At 38.4% G+C, this 15621-nt stretch overlaps 1 protein-coding gene across 1 annotated transcript in view; it reads right to left on the bottom strand.

The window, feature by feature from the left end:
* Ubr3 (Ubr3 ubiquitin ligase) overlaps positions 1 to 15621 on the bottom strand; it is a 92589-nt gene that overhangs the window by 70031 nt on the left and 6937 nt on the right. Inside the window, 7 exon segments of the mRNA XM_019048775.2 lie at positions 452 to 607; positions 1847 to 2073; positions 4968 to 5147; positions 7276 to 7504; positions 8657 to 8790; positions 11559 to 11691; positions 15432 to 15558. Of these exon segments, the coding sequence (XP_018904320.1) occupies positions 452 to 607; positions 1847 to 2073; positions 4968 to 5147; positions 7276 to 7504; positions 8657 to 8790; positions 11559 to 11691; positions 15432 to 15558 (1186 nt within the window).

Here is a 15621-nt window from a genome sequence, read left to right as displayed (position 1 = left end):
ACCATATGACTCGTCCAGCGTCAAAAAAGCAAATATGTCGTTATCAAATCGAGCTAACTTTTGCAACATCGGTCGCGCAAATCAAAAAACCAAGGGGTGCTGACACATCTACAGCCTAAGAGCTTTCATTTAAAACAAATCCGAGGAAAATCGGTCCAGTAGTTTCCGAGATCGAATTAGGACAAACTGTCCAGCGGCAAAAAGGGAAATATGTCGGTATCAAATCGAGGTAAATTTTGCAACATCGGTCGTGCAAATCGAAAAACCAAGGAGTGCCTGCACATTTACAGCCTAAGAGCTTCCATTTAAAACAAATCCGAGGAAAATCGGTCCAGTAGTTTCCGAGATCGAATTAGGACAAACCGTCCAAAGTGAAGGAGGACAAAAAAAGCCTTAGGGTATTAAATATATAGATGTTGCTCATAGATAAAATAAGATCGACAAAAATTACCTGAACCCTCAGAGGGTGCATCATGATTAGATGTAGCATATCTAAAGGTGGCAAGACTTCAGACAGCGGCACCCCTTGGACATTTACTGCTTGACACATGAAGACTGACAGGTGTCTGTGAAGAGGGAGATGAAAAGACACTTGGCGAGCATCATTCTGGAAAAACAAATGAATCATAAATTATGAAATTCTCACACTAGATGTGATGAAGAATACAGTGATTGCGCTGTAATATCTTCCTATAAAATACAAAACAAATTTTTGGTTGCATTTAAAATCGCAATTAAGGCATAACTTACATTCTGGGCTAAAGTCAAAACCATTTATGTGTTCCATTCACTCGCTGCTCTTCCTTTTACTACGAAAGTATAATACTTTGATCACTTAGTGAGGTAGAGGGGGAAATTAATACTTCCCAATAAAGACTTTTTGGGAAAAGTTTCAAGGATTTTTTTCCCATACTTGCAGTTTTCTCCCCGTATCAAAAGGGTTGTCAAGCCTGCACAAGCAATGATGAGGAGAAAAGGGAATCTCAAATGAAAATTGGCACCGAAGTAATGCCCATTGGCAGTTCCAGAGTGTCAACAGTTCAACACCTGGTTGACGAGTAGTAGTAAGAACATACATAGTTATAAGTCAAATTTTTTGTGAATCTGCCTGTACATATAAGAACTGAATAAATTTATATATATATATATATATATAAAAAAAGATTGAGGCTCTCACCAATTTCAGAACTTGAATTTAACGAGGCAAAAGAAATAAAAACTGGGTTAACTGGATTGAAGCTGCGAAGGGTCTGATCTTATTTTTGCTTCAGCTGTTTCTGATGGAATGTGGCACAAATGAAGCACCAATTTCGGAAACGTAGCCAACCCCCCTCCCCCCCTCCACCTTTAACTTCTTGAAGAGGCCTGAGAGTAGGAGTTCTTCAGAATGAGACCATGAAATTAGGATTCTTCAGTGTTGATGAACCAAAAAGCAGTCCATATCTGAAAATCCTTAGTTGTTTTTGCGGCAAAATATTATATCGCAAAGAGACAATCAGCTTTTGGTACAGAATGAGCCGAGTTTAAACTTTTGGGTGTTCAGTAAATTTCAAATCTGACCTGCTTTTAGCATATTATAATTAAACTTCAATTTGGAACCCTGAATTTAAGGGTTGCGACCTCTTTTAAAGCCTTGGGGAGACCTAAAGAGCCTTTATCACTATGAAACCTGAGTTCCATGAGATCAATTCCCTGCGCAACTTTCCCTCTGACCCCCCCCCCCCCCCCCCAATTTCTAAGTTGGTAAGAGCTAAGGAAACCAAGATAAAAGCTTGAAGCAGATGGATTACTCTGAACAAGTTGATGGGTGTGGGAAAAACTGGTTTTGAAACCAAAAAATACCTACCAAGTTTGGATGTGACATTCCGATGGCATCAAACCAGTCTTGTAAAGCAGTCAAACAATTGTCAAGGACACGCTTGGTGTAACTGACAGTGGAGCTGTCGTGCAAATGAGAGACAAGTGCCCACATCGGATAGGCGCTTGCTTCCAGCTCAGCAGAGAAAGCAGCATAGTAAGTATTTGGTTCAAACTCAACATGCTGTGACATTTCTTGCTGATTCACATTCATCCCTGGGGTAAAAATTAAGCTTAGATTAGTAATTTAAAGCAATTTCGAAATTTTTCCACGCCAGAGAATATAACTATAAAACAAAGTTCAATGCTCGGGAGTTCTAAGTGAATTATGGCAGGATTGATTTGCAATAGTAACATAACGTTCTTTTCAATGGTGAATATATCTTGAGCATGTTCTCAGTGAAAAAACTGTGCTTCTGGCCGGATTTAAAACGAAGATTGAGTGCACCAGTAGTAGGAAATAAAGAACTCTCATTGCATGGGAAGGGTTATGAAAGGTTTCCAGATAACATCAGAGTGTTTTGGTATGGTGAATATTTTGAAAGGAATAAAGAAAATATTGCCACTTCTTTTTCTATCTTTTTTTGCAATTGTTGCCATTTTATTTTCTTCTTTTCGGGGAGTATTTGTTAATTTGTAATAATGTAAACCCAGAACGAATCATTCTTTTGCAGAGAGAGGGTGTTTAGGGTTCTAAACAGGCAGAAAAAAAAATTCACCGAAAAATTCCACCAGGAACTCTTTCAAATCACAATTCTTTTTAAGATGACTGCCGAACACGATTTTCTGATGGTCCATTCAGAAGGTTTTTCCATTACAATTCAAAAACCAAGCATGCCAACAGAAAAAATGCATGAAATCACTTTTAGAGATCCTATAGTTCTGTTTGAGAATAAAGAGGGTGATCGTAAAGTCCCTTCCACCCCCTTTAACTTTTTACCTAATTGAGATAAAGATTTGAAACTTGGGGGATATTCCTAGGTCAAAGGGAGCTACTTTTTGGCCCCCCTGGGGGGGGGGGGGGGCAACGGCCCCCAACTTTTAATTTTCAAATGGGAAGACCCCCTTTGTGACAGCTCGTTCGAAAGAGCTTAAAAAAAGAAAACTTTTCGCGCAAACCCGAGGTCAATATCTCAAACCGTTTCAAAATGGCGGCCGGTTAAAGTTCAAAATGGCCAAAAATTCACACCCGTTATTTGTCGATGGATTTGCGCAGAAATCGGTATGTAGGGGTATTTGACACGAGAAAAACGAATTTGTCGTTAGATTTTCAAAAAACCGAAATTTCCAAGATGGCCGCCGGTTAAAGTTCAAAATGACCAAAAATTAATTTTTTTTCGAAATCTAAGTTCAAATTTGTTTATATTATGCCAAAATACTCTCAAATTCCAAGTTTTAGGCAAATCCATCAGGAACAAACCGAGGTGAAAATTTTTGGCCATTTTAAACTTTAACCGGCGGCCATTTTGGAAATTTTGGTTTTTTTTAAAATCTGACGTCAAATTCGTTTTTCTCGTGTCAAATACCCCTGGGTACCGATTTTCGCGCAAATCCATCGACAAAAAACCGGTGTGAATTTTCGGCCATTTTGAACTTTAACCGGCCGCCATTTTGAAACGGTTTGAGATATTGACTTCGGGTTTGCGCGAAAATTTTTCTTTTTTTATGCTCTTTCGAACGAGCTATCACAAAGGGGGTCTTCTCATTTGAAAATTAAAAGTTGGGGGCCGTTCCCCCCCCTCCCCCCAGGGACGCCCCCTGAAAATTTTAGGGGTCCAAAAAGTAGCTCCCTTGGACCTAGGAATATCCCCCAAGTTTCAAATCTTTACCTCAATTAGGTAAAAAGTTAGAGGGGGTGGAAGGGACTTTACGATCACCCTGTAATTATTGTACGAGGGGCGTTCAATAAGTAACCATCCCCCCTCTCTAAAATCCATAAGAATGGACCAATTTTAAAAAACTTGGGCTCAAAATCTTCCTTAGGATATTTTGAGTTCAACGAAACAAACCGCAACAAAATCGGACCATGTGCGGCCGAACGCGAGCCGTTTGAACGCGCCGAGGTGCTCGACGCTCCCGCCGAATCCGCGAGGATTTGAAGTCCGCTACAGGAGAAGAGCTTCTCTGCCAAAGCCTTAGTCGTTCATCACTGACGAAAAATCAAAGAAATTTTTGTAGAATAAGGGGCTTACCTCACTTCTCCACATAACCAGCTCGATCCAAGCAAGTCTGATACTGAGACTAAGACTAAGAGAACAGCTTTTGGATGCCTCGTGCGTGGAAGTCTTTCAGCTCACCGCGGATGAAAGAGTGGACGGCTTGTTTGACCTCTTCCACTGATTCAAAATGAGTTACCCCGAGTTCAGATTATAGAAAGGGGAATAAATGGTGGTCTTTTTTGCCATTTATTACCGTATCTAGTATCTGAACGCGGGGGAGTTCATTTTGAATCAGTGGAAGAGGTCAAACAAGCCGTCCACTCTTTCATCCGCGGTCAGCTGAAAGACTTCCACGCACGAGGCATCCAAAAGCTGTTCTCTTAGTCTTAGTCTCAGTATCAGACTTGCTTGGATCGAGCTGGTTATGTGGAGAAGTGAGATAAGCCCCTTATTCTACAAAAATTTCTTTGATTTTTCGTCAGTGATGAACGACTAAGGCTTTGGCAGAGAAGCTCTTCTCCTGTAGCGGACTTCAAATCCTCGCGGATTCGGCGGGAGCGTCGAGCACCTCGGCGCGTTCAAACGGCTCGCGTTCGGCCGCACATGGTCCGATTTTGTTGCGGTTTGTTTCGTTGAACTCAAAATATCCTAAGGAAGATTTTGAGCCCAAGTTTTTTAAAATTGGTCCATTCTTATGGATTTTAGAGAGGGGGGATACTTACTTATTGAACGCCCCTCGTAGATGGCTTTGCTGTTTGTCCCCTTCTAAACTCAGCAGTTATAGTAAGATGATGGTATGAGAGTTGTTCTTTTGATCGTGGCCTTGAGAGGGGCCGTTAGATAGACATGCTGGCCAGCAGTGATGATGTTGCAGAGCCTGTGAGACTCATCCAAGGAGTAGATGATGAAAAAAAAATGCACTCTTTATGAAATAAACAATGTACAAGTTACCTTGAAACATGGATAAGAAGACAAACCACATCTCTAAAAGAGAATCGTCACTCATAAACTGCTGGGCAACTGGTTGATGAGATAATACGTTGTTTAAATCTGATACAAGGGGCCAATAACAATGGTCTTTCATCACTTGTTGACTACAATCTACCACAAAATGCATGTTTTTCTCTGCATCTGGATGATTTTGAAGAGGAGAAGACAATTAAACAGAAGCAAAAAAAAATTGGTAAAAATTGAATGGTCTTGTATAGGGTTTGAAAAATCTAAATTTAAAAAACCCATGAATGCAAAATTTCCTCAGGTAAAATACGAGTTCCGTTGGTGAAAAGATTCGAGCTTAGCTGTTTTCAGGCCAAATTTTGTCTTCTTTCAAAGTGATTCTTGTAATATTTGGCAGCATTTATTTATTTTAAAATATATTTGCTAAATACAAACTCAATGCTGAGCTATGACATTATTTTAGCATGATCTTTACACGTGCTTCCACTATGCTTCCCGTTGTTTCGGAAATTTTACTTTAGCCCGAGCTAAAAAAGAAGTCCTCTTTCAAAAAAAGACTTTGTGTCAGATCAGCCCTTAAAAAGATATCGGCGAGAAAAAAACACGCTACATCGACTCTTCCATAAGAGCACATGTTATACTGCGGTTGCCACTCATCCTTTACGATGACATTACAACAACATAATTACAGTCTCCCGCTTCTTGTGCGCAATGATACAAATAAACCACAGTTAATTGGACTGCACTTTGCAATTGGGAGCCATAATTTCTGGCTCATCTGTAAAGCTACTTATGTGCATTGAAAAACTGATGATACAAGCATTGTTCCAAAACTGAGCCAAAAATTGTAGTTCCTAATGGCAAAATTAATTCCAATTAATGCCTTTTAAAAAGGAGTTCCACTGCATGAGAAGTACAATAGGAATGAATTCCACAGTGAATTCAATGATTCCACTGAACCTAAGGCTGAGCTGACAAATACTGCTCATCCCTCTGCTGCGACATTGCGTTGTATTGCTGATTTTTTTGAGTGGTTTACAATGACTCCTATGTGTTCCCAAACCCATCTCTACTCATCAACTTTTTACGCACTTCCAAATTCAGCTACTTCCTTGCAGTAATTGGAAACTCACAGGTTTCAGAATCAACAGTTATCCTTCCTCATGTGCATCTTATTGACAGTGAAGAATTGGGCATAGAACATTTCAAAGTGGAAATAACTTCAAGAAGCATTATGCGTTTGACATCCTATTTCCAAAAAGTGGAAACATAAATATAAAAAGTCATACATTTATGTCTGCATAAAACATTTCCACTACACAGCCACTAAAGATGCAGCCAGCTGAATGGACAGAGAGGACTGATACCGTCAGTCCGAAAACAACCGGAATCCATCCAATTGCATTTCATGTCGCCTAATTCGTCACATGTAGTATTTTGTCAGCAGAAATCTAAATAACATCACGCCTTAAAACTTTCCTCGAAATCTCTGTTTATTATCCAAAATGGACTCACGAAATTTCAACACTGAATGTGACTTAATTTAAAATAAGAAGAGTAGATGAATTAAAAAATAGAATAAAAGAGGAAATTGGACGGGATCTTATGTAGTTCTGTTGATTCAGCTTGAATCTGATCAATATGGAGTGTAGGATAATAAAGTTCAAAACAGAAAAATGTACTACATAATTTTTTCCAAGTCAAACTACAAGTCTCCCTCTGTTGAAATGTTCTTTCATTAAAGACCATAGCCCATCACTTCAATTGGCGCTTCTTGAGACTACATTATTAGAATAAAAAAAATACATCACATAAGGTACACCTTTATATTGGAGCGTTTCTAGTTCATCTGGCAGAATTAATCTTAGCCAAATTCAGAGGAGGGGTTTCTTGTTAATTTTCAAAGAATGCAGATTTTAGATTAAATTTGTTTCAACACATTGACTGCTGCGCCAGTCCATTTGAATGGTATTGATGTATTCCGCAGGGAGCCAACCAGTCTTCTAAAATAACCCACGCTTGCAAGGCCGATTTTTTTCATTCGCCTAAGCCTTGTGCAGTACACTATCTCTCAGCATTTAAGTTAACTAGCAGCACCACTAAATGCTCTACAGAGGGCGCTACAGTCGTTCTCCTCAAAGAATTGGTCAGAGCACACCCTTCGGATTTCTAAGGGGCGTTTTTTGTGTGTTTCTGTGCGCCCCCAGGAAGTAAGTGCTAAAACACAATCGCAGTTAAAAAGTTAATATGATCAGATTTGCTTTGAATAAAGAGGAAACAAATTAAAAAGAAAATAGCTTACTGTGTAATACGTTGGGAATGAGAATTTTTTGCATCATATACTTGAGACTTATAACCATGACATGCAACAAATATAAATTCTCAACCATGGTTGATGCTATTGTTTTGTTAGAGAATAACTGTACACTGACATGGACTACTCGATTAGATAAAGTATCTGGATCGGAGGAGCGTTCAAGCATCATTGAAATTCGACTATAGTGAAGAACGAAAGCATGAGTGAGCGATTCCTGGAAAAATTAAGTCAAATACAAGATGAAAAATAAGTGAGAACAAGAATTTCAAATTACTCTTGTGGACAGTTTTTCCATAAAAATAAAGTTCAGGCACTTGGCTGTGATCCGTAAGTTATTTTTCTTATTCTGTGTGAAATCCTACTAATTCATGTGCATTGGTGATATATGTAGGAGTCAAGAGTGCGCAAAATTCTACGATAAAGGAGGAGTCAGTTCAATCAATTTTTTTTAATTGCATCATTTAAAAGCAAAAAGTTATATAGAGGCAATATAACAAGCGCAAACTATTATTTTCCCTATTTTTGATGTTAGCAAAACTCGGTACAGCTGTAAAACAGGTTAAAATTATATTGAAAAACACATGCACTGTGCATATACAAGGGGCATTTGATAAGTTTCTGTACCCCCCTTACATGTTACACACCAAAAAAAAAAAAAAAAAAATTATTAAGGTATACAGCCCTCAGAGGGTGATCATATCACATCCTCTATGTTTCTCACATTTGGCTCAATCGGATTACTATTCATTACCGGATGTAAAATCTGAGCTTGGTGGTGTGCATTTCCTAACTTTGAAAGATGTGAAACAAACTGTGCACAAATTGGTCTCAACCCAGTTAAGAATTTCTTTGCATGCAGGATCAAGGTTTGTTACACACAACCAAAAGTGCTTAGATCTAAAGGAAGACTATGTTTACGAGTAAAGTGCCTCAAATTATCAACATTGTGTTTCATTCATGTTCCTCAGCACTCATTTTTGGTCAATTTGTGATGAGCAAAATATAGTAGAAAGAGCGGTAAAAAATTATACTGCTCATTTATACAAAATTATACAGGCAAGGGACATTTTTCTCAGGACATGCAGACATACGTCACATTGAGATCTGAGGATCTGAACTGCAATTTTCAACACAGCTAGGCAGAGTGCGCTCCAATTTATATGCATGACAACTGGTCTTTGATGTGGGGCATGAGCACACGGGCGCTAAACTGGTATTAAGATGTTTAACTCTGCAGTCAAATTTTTACTTGAAGTCATGTGTATTACTTACTCATTGAAGTAACATTTTATTCGTTTTTGACTGATTTTTTCACTCAGGCAATCAGTGTTCCACAAGTAGAAAGTAACAGAATCACAATGCATACCTTATATTCCTGATCAGGGAGCATGTTCAAGAGCAAGCAGACAATTTTTTGAGGGAACTCAAACTTGACTGTCCAAAAAACTAATTCCTCTAAAAATGTAGAGTGACTCAGATTTTCTTGCAAACCAGGAATATCTAAAAAATAAATTAAGACATCCGTAAACAGCAGTACTGATCTTGTATACCAGTAATGCAAATAATTCATTACCCAAAGAATAAGAAGTTCCATTCACAAATTTGCAACAAGAGCAGTAAGTATGAGTTCTCAAAGGATACACTTCACTTGATCACAAGAGAAATGTACTGTTACTTCGGGCAGTTTCTGATAATATTTATTACCGATTTTGATGTTATTTACAGCTGATTGTAAGCCTTAGAAAAATCAGATTTCAAGGAGGAAATTTCAAACGGGGGTTTTACCAAAGTGAAGTGTCATGGGGGGGGGGGGGAGAGGAAGGGGTTGTCAGCAGGTCTTCATATGACTAAGGTATCCCAGCAGGGATATTGTTTGTTGCCGACATTATTTAAAGCATATTTTAAGTACGTCCCAAACGAGAGGAAGAAAAACAATTACTGTTAGATGTACCCTTGGATGATTTTGAAACTCTATTCACTCAATGCTTTGCTGGTGATGATCGCAAAAGTCCATGAGGCACAAGTTGACGGTAACAAAAGAGTGGTTTGGAGGTCATTCTATTTAAAATGGCAAAGCTGACTTCAGGGAAAAAAGTCCCAGACTTTGCCAAGTTTACTTTACATTATTACATGTAATTTAAAGCAAATATCTGAAGAAATGACCCGGTTCTTACCGGAATTTGAAGAAGGACAGAGGTGAGCATGTTTTCTTTACAATACTAGACACTGTTACCTGCCAGCATAATTCAACACGTGTGTTAAATCACAATTCTTTGATACCAACAATTTTGAGTTCATGGTACACTGTTGTCACAACTTTGACAATTGCAAATACTCAAACTTATTAAACAGGACTGCAGGCAGAATAAATGCAAAGTCAATACCCTGGGAAGAAACTGAGCTGAAATGGGGGTGACATGTCTATTGAGTCGATTTTTGGTCACCTAATCCTTTAATCGCTCGATGAATCAAGGTAAAAATCAAAGTAGAGTAATTAATTGAATGAAAAATGACCGCTCCTGCGATTAATTCGTTCTGACACTGTTTATATCCTAAAAAATGGTGAAAGACTGGGACAGAGATCAGATTTTCTGCCGTATTTTGCTTCCGCCAAGAAATGAAGAATGTTTAGCGATGTCTAAGTGAGTGTTTTAAGCTCACAGAACCACCCTGCTTTAAAAAAAAACCGTCAACTAAAAAGCCTTTGTAAAATACAGGGTGATTCAAAAGTCCCTTCCACCCCCTCTAACTTTTTACCTAATTGAGGTAAAGATTTAAAACTTGGGGAATGTTCTTAGGTCAAAAGGAGTTACTTTTTCAGCCCCCCTAAAATATTAAGGGGGCCCCCTTGAGGAGGCAACGGACCCCAACTTCTTTTTTTTCCAATGGGAAGACCCCCTTTGCGATACCTTGTTCAGAAAAGCATAAAAAAAGAAAACTTTTCGCGCAAACCCGAAATCAGTACCTCAAACCTTTTCAAAATGGCGGCCGGTTAAAGTTCAAAATAGCCGAAAATTAGCACCTAGGTTTTTTGTCGATGGATTTGCGCAAAAATCTGTATCAGGTGGTATTTGGACACAAGAAAAGCGAATTTAATGCTAGACTGTTAAGAAAACGAAAATTTCCAAAATGGCCGAAAATGATTTTTTCTTAGGAAATCTAATTTCAAATGTGTTAATCTCATGCCAAAGTACCTCTAAGTCCCAAGTTTCAGCAAATCCATCAGCAAAAAACTGAGTTGGCAATTTCTGAACTTGAACCGGCGGCCATATTGAAACGGTTTGAGATACTGACTTCGGGTTTGAGCGAAAAGTTTTATTTATGTATACCCTTTCGAACGAGGTATCACAAAGGAAGTCTTCCCATTTGAAAAAAAAGTTGGGGTCCGTTGTCCCCTCAAAGGAGCCCCCCTGAAAATTTAAGGGGGGCTAAAAAGTAGCTCCCTCTGACCTAAGAACATCCCCTAAGTTTCAAATATTTACCTCAATTAGGAAAAAAGTTAGAGGGGGTGGAAGGGACCTTTGGATCATCCTGTAGAAGACTGAAAAGTCAAAGGTACAGAAAAATTAACATTTCCCATTTGTGAAAATAAAAATCATTGTTCTCTTCAAAAACGAAAGGAAAGTTCAAAAAGCACATTAAAAATAAAAAAGGGTTCAGTAAATAAAAGAAGCATGAAGCATTCATAGAAAAAATGTCCAGCCTCTTTCAAAAAATTCCCCAACTTCTTCCTGATTCTCCTGACCTCATGAAATTCCCTGAAAATTCCTGGGTTTCCAGACATGTAGATACCCTGAATTAGAACATTGTGAGGACTGAGAGAAAGAGAGCTCTTCATAATTTTCTAACTGCAAGTTGCAAACGCACTTTTTGTGTCTTCCAGGATTTGGAAAATTGGCGTTATACTACGGTAGGTTTATGCAAATTCTCTTGAATCTCAATTTGCCAATGCAGTTTTCATGGTTTAATTTTTGTTGTGGAACACAACAAAACTTTTTTTTTGCCGGATTGTCAACTCTTGAGAGTTTAGAGAGCAAAAATCTGTAAGCTTGTTTTGGAGGTATGCTTTGACAAGCCTGAAACAGATGGTACCTATTAAATTAAATTGAGAGACTAACTTAATAGCAAGTTCATTTCAGGAGAGGAAGGTTCATCTCGACATTCTCTGATTGCCTTCTTTGATTTACAACGTTTAATTCAGTGAACATTAAAAGCTGAAAAAAGTCTAGTTCATTAAGTCTACAAGTGAGATTCTTGATCCTACTTACATTTGTATTCGGGCGGAGGAGGGGGATTTGGTAGGGTTTTCAGTGCTTCTTCATACGTATTTTGACTGTCTACAAGATAAGATGCATATTCACTCTCGTCTGAAGGCAGTAACTCTGTTAGGTTCTTGTAAATCTGTGGGAAAACAAAATACAAAATCTTCAGAGGTTAGTAGAGAGACTTAGAGTATAACTACATACATATGTATAAAAACATAGAGAGAGAGAGAGAGAGAGAGAGAGAGGGGGGGGGGAGAGAGAGGGAGAGAGAGAGAGGGAGAGAGAGAGGGAGAGAGGGAGAGGGGGAGAGAGAGAGAGACATTTCAGTGATTTTTGTAAAGAGCTTGATGCAACAACGACTTTTTTTCCCCCCTCTGAAATTTCTTAAAACTTTGTCTACTGATTACTCATACTTGAGCGCTTCTTTCCTCAAATTTTCAGACCCCAAAAATTTTGAGTGGCCGGTCGGCGCTCAGTGGGTTTCTAAAGTAGCGCTAAGGAGGTGTAAAATTAAAAAGGAGAATTTTTTTTGAAGTATCTGTAATTTCTAAACTCAACGACCCCCAAGAATCCTTGAAAACTTATTTAGCATGGTTCGAATATTCAATCTGTTTTAATAACACCCAAATCCGGCTTTGGAACCATAGTTTACAAGCAAAAATCGGTCGGCGCGTGTAGAGCGGAAACTTCAATCGTCCATTACTCTCTGACCCTTTGGTTCCCTTTCTTAATGGACCACTCGTTGGATGCGGAAAAAGACGAATAATTTTAAAAAACTAGTTTTGGTTCAGATGAAAAATTGAGATCTTGGTGTATCCTTTGTTTAAAAGAAATTTACTAGACTCAAAACCTGAAAAAAAGCACATATATTAATAATGTGATTTCGAGATTTTGAACTAAAGAGTCTTAAAGATACGATTTTAGACGATTTTTCGTCCAAACTGGACCTCGATATCTTTCTTCATTGGAAAGATATCGAGGTTCACAGGTTTTGACTCCCCCCCCCCCCCCCCCCAATTTGTTGAGGGTCTGAAAATCTGGGAAAAGAAGCGCTGAAGTGTGAGTAATCAATAGCCAAAGTTTGAAGAAATTCCAGAAGGGGGGGGGGGGGCGCGCAAAGCCACGCAAAAAGCCGTTTTTGCATCAAACTCTTTTCCTGATGATAAATGGACTCGGTTGCCTGTAACTCTTGAGTGCAAGATATCAATTAAAGCAAAAAGTAATTTCTTTATTTAAGTTGTGCTGTACCTCAGTAATGGGGACCTATCAGTATACCTTGGAAGAATAAAAATAAATTGATAGATAAGGAAGGAAGAGATTAGAGTGCGGCTGATTTCTGTCTTTTTTGTAAGTAGTCAGTCAACTGAGAAATTATTTTTATTGTTCAAAACAAAATTGATGGCTAAGGAACAACACCGCCTGTATACAAACTAACAATTTTACATGAAAAGGAAAAAACTTCGCCTTCTGTAATTTTGAGGTTATTTTTGTTATTTTCTTACATAAATTACTATGTCATTACAGCACTCCCATGCGGAACTGAAAAAAAAAAAACTAAAAACATCAGCTTGCATATTGTATATTTTATGCGACAAAGTCCCTAACTGCCGCCATAATTGCCAGTTTGGCAGTATTGTTCCGTAGCCCTCGAAATAAGTCTTATGAAATTTGAGCTCATTTGGAGCGTTTTAATGTTAAGAGCAGAGCCACCTATTTTCAGAAAAAAAATACATTGGTTTGAATGGGCGATGATGTACTAGATGTTTCAGAGCACCCATTACCCATATCTTTTCTCTAAAACGGCCGAAAATTGAGCAAAGGGACAAAAACTTGCTGGGGTGAATCAACCTGCAATTTCGAATGAAAACATTTAACCCTAACCCCCCAAAACCCCATCCTGGGGCGGGGGGGGGGGGGGAAACTTTAATTGGATTATCCCCTGTTTCTCGCATATTTCAAATGGGAAGGGTGTGTTTTGACTTCTGATTCAAAGTTTATGGCCAAAAATAAGAACTTATGGTTTTAAGCACTTTTTCCTTAAATTCCAATTTTCAGTAGTTACGAGGACTTTTGCAGCATTTTTGGGGGAAATTTTCAATAGACACTGTAGACGTTATAATTATCCGATTTTCAAAATCTAAAAGTTTCCTGGGAAAAAATCTCGATACTTCTTTATTGAAGTGCCACACGACCCCTATTGATCCAATATTATAGGGGCCCGCGACACTCCAAAAATTTTTGTGCTTTGGAGGGCCGTAAGTCAAAAATTTCAAACAGCAAGGGTACATTCCTACTTCAGATTTGGATTTTACGCGAAAAGTTACGTAAAATTGCTATGGCATACGGCCTATTTGCCCCAAATTACCATAGGGCCCCATTTCCTCATAAGGAGCCGCGTATTTTTGGAGGAAAACAGAGGCAAACAAAGGGGCAAATAGGCCATATGCCATACCAAATCTACGTAAATTCTTGGGTAGAACCCAAATCTGAAGTAAAAGCAGACCCTTACCATTTGAAAGGGGATTATTCAACATAGGCTATTTGGCCCCCTCATAGATTTTTTCCAGAGTTGCATACATTGTTCCCTATTACAAAACACGCCTTTTCCGGCAACGGCAAGTTCACCAAAACATTTTCCGGCGCGCTACAGCGTTGCCAAGTTGAAAACGTGACAATTCCGTAAAGGGCATTAAAATTAAGCTATGAAGTCGCGGTTTCGACGAAAATTCTCTAAAAATTGCGCACTTTATAGAAATGTCACTGTCTTTAATGGCAATTTGAACATACATTGTTGCCAATTTTTCCATTTTTAAATTCATCAACTTTTACAATGAGTCAGTTAAGTCATTTTTTTAGTAGTAAGTAAGTGACCGAAGCTTAAATTTTTTTCCGAATTTTTTTTGATGACTGCAAACAGAAGGACAATTTATTTGAAAATGCCAAAAATTAGGGAGGCCTATAACGGAAATTTTTGTTCGCGAGATATGGTCGTTTTAGTAACGACTTTTTGGAGCGACAACGCTTGTTGAGTACAGGCAGATAGAAATTTTAGCCTTTAAAGACACCAGGTGACATTAATTCTAAGGTTTCCTGTGTGATGCTTGACGCTGAATTCGAATTCCAAATATTTTTCACAAAATTGGTGCCCCAAAGTTGCCAAAATCGGCAAAAATGACTTAAAATCGACCTTTTCTGCGGATTATAGTCTGTGACTTGCCAAGTGTTGATCTGACAACAAAATCGGTTATTTTCCAAGGTAAAGCTCGTTAAATTTTCTATTAAGTGAATTCAATACTTTGTACTCATAGCAAAATTTAACACCTTGACAAGCGGCAAATGGAAAAAAGCACCGAAATCAGCGCTTTTTAGCAAACGCTTCCTGTTCACTGACTTGATGAAAATTGCTCATGAAAATCTCAATGACACAGTGAAACGAATAATTATTAAATTGTTACATACATAGATAAAAACCGCTTTTGCAGCGCTTGCTAGCCATCTGCGATGCCTAACCGCCTCAGTACCTTGTCCTTCCTTAGCTACTCAGGGGTTGGGGACTCCCTCAATCCATTATAAACCCCCTCCTGCCCATTCCTGAACATCTTCTTCACGTGAGCATTATTACTTCTCTTGATTGAAAGTCAAGAGACCTAGCAAATTTTGCGTCAACTTAATGATTATGTGCAAATTTTTATATTCAAACTCCCTAGTTTTGAGATGTTTTTTAATTCAAATATGTGAGATTCGCCAAGAATTGTCTACCCCTTGTTTGAGAAAACTCAATTTGAAGAATCTACAACTGCTCCATTTATCCCGATTTTCCCTTCAATTTCACAGAATATACTGTTAGCATGCAAACATTTTTTGTTTTAAGCATACCTGAGGATTTGTAAGAGCACCTATTAGAACACGTCGCATTGGGGCTCCCATTCTGCTTAGGTCGTGCAACATAGTTAAAAAGTCATCGTGGTCTTGAATCAAATGAGCATCGAAGGTGTTCAATTTGCTGAAAATAAACAAGAATGATAGTAGATAATTTAAACAGAAGGAAAATTTCTGTTTCCTTGCA

This window comes from Bemisia tabaci, chromosome 2 (assembly GCF_918797505.1).
Source record: "Bemisia tabaci chromosome 2, PGI_BMITA_v3".
Classification (NCBI taxonomy): domain Eukaryota; kingdom Metazoa; phylum Arthropoda; class Insecta; order Hemiptera; family Aleyrodidae; genus Bemisia; species Bemisia tabaci.
This window is presented reverse-complemented; position numbering and strand designations above follow the sequence as displayed.